Raw genomic sequence first — 6,000 nt, forward strand, 5'->3', positions numbered from 1 at the left:
AAATATATATATATATATATAGTTGTATGTGTGTGCATCCATGGCATGGTCTATTCTGTTGGTGTAAGCTGTAATTCTCTTTTCTTGAATGAACAAAGGGAATGAATAATTAACTTAAATTGCGAATGCGTGTTGCTTGTGGTAAACAACTTAATATGGTTCTTGACTCATTGTTGTGTCGTTACTTAACTGGTATTATTGATTCATTGAAAGGTCAAAGGCTGAAGAGAAGGTGATACTAATTCATTTCTTTATTCATGATGATTTAGTTAGTAGGGGTTGGAATACGGTGTCTGTGGATATCCGACCCGAAAAAATCAGGTATCCAAACCCGAAAATTATTTAAAATGTCCACGCGATACCCGACCCGATATATTTTCGGGTAATCCAATACCCGCCCCGGGTATCCAAACCCGACGAATCGGGTACCCAAATACCTGACTCTTCACATGTGTTAATAACTAATAAAAAAATTCAAATTATAATTATATTAATATAACTACAGAAAATATTTAAATAGACTAATATCTTTAATGTTGTATTTATTTTGTAGTATAAAACTATAAAAAAATGGCTCACTTTTATTTTAAAGTACACGATTATATTTATGAGGATTGGTTATGTAAGTAAAACAGTAAAAGTTACACTTTTAACTAAAATGTAGAAGTAGTGACCTAGAGTAAGAGAGATTGACTTATTTATCCTACTAAGTTTAGAGAAAGTTATAATTAGTAAATAAATTAGCTTGGCTCTTGAAGCCCGAAATGACTAAACCTAATTTATAAAAATACTTAAAATAATAAATTGGGTATTCGGGTAATTCCCGATACCCATTCGGGCTACCCAATACCTGAATTATATTAAATTTCAATACCCAACCCCATACCCAATCCCATAAAAGTGGATATTGGATACCCAATACTCGACGGGTATCGGGTCGAGTACGGGTAAACCCAATACCCGATATTCATATTCCCACCCCTATTAGTTAGTAAGGCTAATTACGATGATAATATTGCTAAGTTTTTCTGAAGTACAATTATTACTATTGTTTTATGACCTCTAATTGTTATGAACAATCGCCGCAATTTATTTCGGGCCAACCCCCCATTTCGCACCTCTAGTTAGAAGGAAAACTAAGGATTGTTACAAAAAAAAAAATGGATAGAGGGCACCAAAATCTACAGGCAAATTAGAAATCTGTAAATAAATAGTACTACTAGTACCTAAAACTAAATTGTACTACATATTAAGAAAATCTCATCTTCGAAAACCATGTCACCTTCGTGGACTGCAATCTTCAAAATATTTTACATATTTAAATGGCCCAATATTTTCATATCAACCCAAATAAGAGTATTTCGTGAGCACATAGAATTAGGCACAGCCTCTGGTATTTCTTGTAGGAATATAGCAAATACAGTAGTTATGTGTGGGGCAAGGCAGCATTCTTTCTTACCTCAAGTCTCGCTCACGAGAACAAACAGCGGGTTGTCCCCTAATTTCTCCCGACCCTAAAATCAACACCAACGAGTTACTAACAAACTAAAAACTAGTAACATCCAAACACAAATCAAATAAGATATAACGAGATTTAGAAAGCAAGTAAATGGCAGGAAAAAAAGGTAACCACTTGAGTTCAATGTTGAGAGTAAGTAAACAAAGTTTAGTTTGATTTTCAGTCAGTCTAGGTGTATTGTCTGTAGACTAACTCTATTTCAGTCGCTTAAGTATTGTCTGCCGAGTTCCATTTATTAAGGGATGCACCTTTTCTACCTTCCTTAAGCATGGAGAAACCAATCAGCCAACAAAACCGAGCACCTCATATAAAGCAAGCCATCGGCCACTATTGCTCATATCATTGCTAGGTAGAGATAATCATAAGGCCCAACTGTGTGTCCTTATTTCAATTCATATTGGTCGATAATAGAATCTTTCAAATTGTGTCCATCTTGCTTTATGAATTTGCTAAGTTTAGTGCCTCTCTGTTTCAGGGAAATTTGGTAAAAAAAACTGTTGCAATGCGAGGGCTAGTCATGTTGACTGTTGAGTGCTTAAGATAGTCCAATTTTGTAGAAGAAACTTGCCAACTAAATCATCCAAACTTGGAAAAATGGTTGAGCAGTGATTAAGATAGCTTAGTATCTACAGAGTAGGAGCTCTATTTCCTGCAATTAGACGTATACTGAAGTATGGACAAGTTCCAATCTATTTAATTAGCAAGCACCTTAAAAATGCTAAAGGAATAATAAAAATGTGCCACCTTAACTTGGAGAGGAATTACATATACCTTCAGTTCCTTCAATTCAATGACACAAGCACACTCAACCACAGTGGCCCCAACACGTCCTGCATTAAGATTATACTTAGAAATTTCAATTATCTGATAACACTAGTCAACTGGTTATAATTAACTTAACATTTCTCCTAAAAATGGTAAACCAAGAAAAGTACACTGTCGCCTGCAGGAAAGAAATTAAAGCAACATTGGAATGTTGATTGTAATTTTAACAAACAAGGTACTTGACATGTACACATGTGGCACGCTGAACTGAAACATAGAATAATTGATTAGATAAGAATATCACAACTAAGTATGCTGCATTTTGGAAATAAAGTGAAGATATGCTGCATTTTGGAAATAAAGTGAAGCTACGCTGCATTTTGGCAATACTAAGAAATTTTAATTTCTTTTGTTGAATGCAATTCAAAAGAAAATCGCTGATACCTTCTTTCCAAGGCTAACTTCAAATTTCTAACAAAAGGAATATAGAAAGCACATGGACAAACACACAGAAATGCACATGCACAGAAGAAAGCCAATGCATACCAAGCAAGCTTATTGCAGCATTTAAGGTACCCCCTGTAGCAATAAGATCATCTACTATAACTGCATTTTCACCAGGTTGTACAGCTCCAACATGCATCTCCATTATGTCAGTTCCATACTCCAAAGAGTACTCTTCTGATATTACCTCCCCTGTCAGGATTACTTTTATTAGGTGCTCATGTGAAACGGATCAGCTGATATGCTAATCAATCTAATAACTAGAAAAAGGTAGATAACACTTAAAAAGGGAACTAACTACAGAGAAAATAAAGTCCAATTCATATTATATAACAAATGTCTAATGATATTCAACAACCCTAAATTTTTAGAAAGGCTTCTTCCATCAAAACAGAATTGATTAGCAGCAGATATCGCAATGAACAAAAAACAATATTAAACTCAAAATTTATAAAGGAATGATGCATATAAATCAAAGATGCAAAGCGAAACAAAACTGTTGCAATGTAAACAAAAAAATCAATGTTATTGGCAGCCTAATTGACTTTGCGTGAGCATCCCATCTAACTTAGAATGAAAAAACGACTTGAATCTGTGATTAAAGCAGTAAACATTTTGAATCTCTCTGATCTGCCAACCGAACTAGAGGTGTAAAGCAGTAAGGAAACAAGCTTGAGAACATCCCTTTTTCACTCATAACATAACATGTCATCAAAGAAAGCACATATCAAGAAGATTGCACTAAGATTACTCAGCCGTACCAGGTAGTTTTTTGGGCTTTCTCATTGGAACAAATTTTGCACCAATAGCCAATGCAATCGGAGGACCGAATATAAAACCTCTTGCTTCAATGCCTGTGAAAAGTCTGATGATGTTACAAGATCATCACTGATTTCTTAGGTAAGAAGCTTTCTACTGATAAGAGAATTAATTTTAGAACCCACTTCACCTCTGTGCATTTCGATGAGATGACTATACACACCTTGAATAAGTCCCCCCACTAACACAGTTATCACAGACCATCTAAATATTCACTAAGACCATCAATAGTCTACATCTGTTATAACAACTTTTTTTGGTCTTTTAACATTAATCTCATCTATTATAACTAAACAAATGGCAAGATAGTATGGCTCTCTTTAGTTAGAAAACAATCTCATCTAAAGCACAAATCACATCATCTTTGTACAATTGCATTTCATACACAATTTTTCACTGGAACATATCCAAACAGAGCCTCAAATTTTAAGACCTGCCTACACATTTTCTGGTTTGGTTTGAGGAAAGCTTTTGTGCAGCCCTACCTTCAAATACATCGCAATTTCTTTTCAATTTACCTCTAAAACAAATTCAAACATCAGCAAAATTTTACTCCTATAAAACTTTCTCTATCGTTCAAGCTTAGCTTGTTGCAGTGACAACTGACAAGCACGAACAAATTAAAACTACTTTCCGAGCTTCAGCTTACAGTTTGAAGACCTAATTTTTGGAAAGCTAACAACATAAACTGCAACTACGCAAGGATATGAAAATACACTACTAGAAAACAGAGAGATCGAGCGGAGACGTAACCTACCCGCAATAACATTAATATTTTTATCTTTATATCTCTCAACAAACAAATCGATGGTATCCTTAAACGCCTTAGGATCAAGCAGCAACGTCGTTATATCCTGAAACAAAATCCCTGCCCACATTTTTCCGAAAAATCAATTCCAATTCAATCATGTATTCCAAAATCGAAGATCAAAATCCAGGTGCCTGACCAGGTTTGGGGAAATCAGGTATGACCCGAATAGTGGAGGCGATCCGAGCAATGCGATCGTCGGTACCGCCGACGTTCGATGTGGTCATAGCTGCTCCGCTGATTCTCCGCCGCTCCGGTATGGTTGCGCCACCAGTGAAGCGGGTGTAGATTAAAGTGTGCCTCAAAGTTGAATTCTACTTTTGTATTTTAGGTAGGGCGATAAAGGACTCCAGTCTCCACTCCAAGCTGAATTTTAGTCGATCATATTTGAGCTTGAACTCGAGCTAGGCTGCTAGTTAAAAGATCGCGAAAGACTGATCCTATTAGAGAATTTACGAGGAGAAAAGAGAAATGTAAATTGAGAAGGTACATTTCTCATTTAACTTCTTAAAAATATAATTATGCCTTCTCAACAAGGAATGGGCTCCAATGGAAGAAGGTAAATAAAAAAAGGCAAATAAAAATAACTAACTTTTTACCTTTTATTTTTAAAAAAATGTCAAAATACCTTCTCAAATAAAAGAATGTATAATAGCTTCTTAAATACCCACCCTTGAATAATAAAATTTTATATAGAAGAGGTAACTATGGTAGTTATTTCTCTTTACTTCTCCATTTACCTCTTCCTTTGTAGATGCTCGATTTGGCGCCCGATCGCGTGAGATCGGGCTCGGGCGTCCTCGGGCTTTCATTGCAGGAGCCCGATGGATCGGGCGCCTGAGTGAGTCAACCGAAAGATCGGTCGTCCCACTCGGGCGCCCATTGCAGGGACGTGCCCGAGCCCGATCTCGACGATTTTGTAATTTTTTTTATTTTTTTATTCTTTAGTAAACCAATATAAATACCTTAAACCCTCGTTCACTTTTCACACACTTTACACACAATACTCTCTAGTAATTTGTGGTGTAGTTTGAGTAATTTAGTTTTTTTTTTAGTTAAGTATGATGTAGTTTTTTTAAAAAATTAAGTAATGTAGATGTTTTTTAAAATTTGTGGTGTTTAATAATATATTTTAGTATTTTTGTAATTAATAACAAAAAACAATAAATAATAATAATAAAAATTAAATGCAAATTGAGTTTAATAGATATGACGAACATTAGGGCGAAACCATTGCAAAAAGAAGGGACGGACTCAGAAATGCTGATGTGGCAACGACGCCCACCAAAGCATTCATTGTGGATGCTCTTAAAAATTTACTTATGATCAATCTAGTAATTTAATTAAGGGGGTCAAGATTCGTTAACATCAAACTCAATGATTTGGAAACTTTTATCCGTCATTACATTCAAACTATTTACATTTACTGGGATGAAGTATGTTTGCAATTAATTTATGTATGGTTTATAATTGTGTGACAAACATACTAATTCAAAAGACAATATATATGGCAAAAGATAAGAACACAAAAACAACAATTATGTAATAGATTTAAATATATTATTATTCGGCAGGCTTTGTTTTG

General features: G+C 34.9%; 1 protein-coding gene across 1 annotated transcript; it reads right to left on the bottom strand.

Moving 5' to 3' along the window:
• Positions 1 to 1,249: 1,249 nt before the first annotated feature.
• On the bottom strand, positions 1,250 to 4,699 carry LOC125215176 (adenine phosphoribosyltransferase 1-like). Its single transcript, XM_048116555.1, has 6 exons — positions 4,555 to 4,699; positions 4,365 to 4,475; positions 3,550 to 3,642; positions 2,831 to 2,980; positions 2,291 to 2,349; positions 1,250 to 1,514 (listed from the first exon to the last, which is right to left on the bottom strand). Exons 1-6 carry the CDS (start codon positions 4,640 to 4,642, stop codon positions 1,461 to 1,463), a joined length of 555 nt encoding a protein of 184 aa, XP_047972512.1. The 5' UTR covers positions 4,643 to 4,699; the 3' UTR covers positions 1,250 to 1,460.
• Positions 4,700 to 6,000: the final 1,301 nt, after the last annotated feature.

The sequence above is a fragment of the Salvia hispanica genome, chromosome 1 (genome assembly GCF_023119035.1).
Source record: "Salvia hispanica cultivar TCC Black 2014 chromosome 1, UniMelb_Shisp_WGS_1.0, whole genome shotgun sequence".
Taxonomy (NCBI): Eukaryota; Viridiplantae; Streptophyta; class Magnoliopsida; order Lamiales; family Lamiaceae; genus Salvia; species Salvia hispanica.

Bases quoted from the DNA above. Each gene is read 5' to 3' on its own strand.
- LOC125215176 (XM_048116555.1), bottom strand. From the start codon at position 4,642: ATGACCACATCGAACGTCGGCGGTACCGACGATCGCATTGCTCGGATC. The intron at 4,476-4,554 runs GTCAGGCACCTG...AAATGTGGGCAG, and splicing joins ACCTGATTTCCCCAAACCTG to GGATTTTGTTTCAGGATATA. The intron at 1,515-2,290 runs GTATATGTAATT...TGTTGATTTTAG, and splicing joins TTGAATTGAAGGAACTGAAG to GGTCGGGAGAAATTAGGGGA.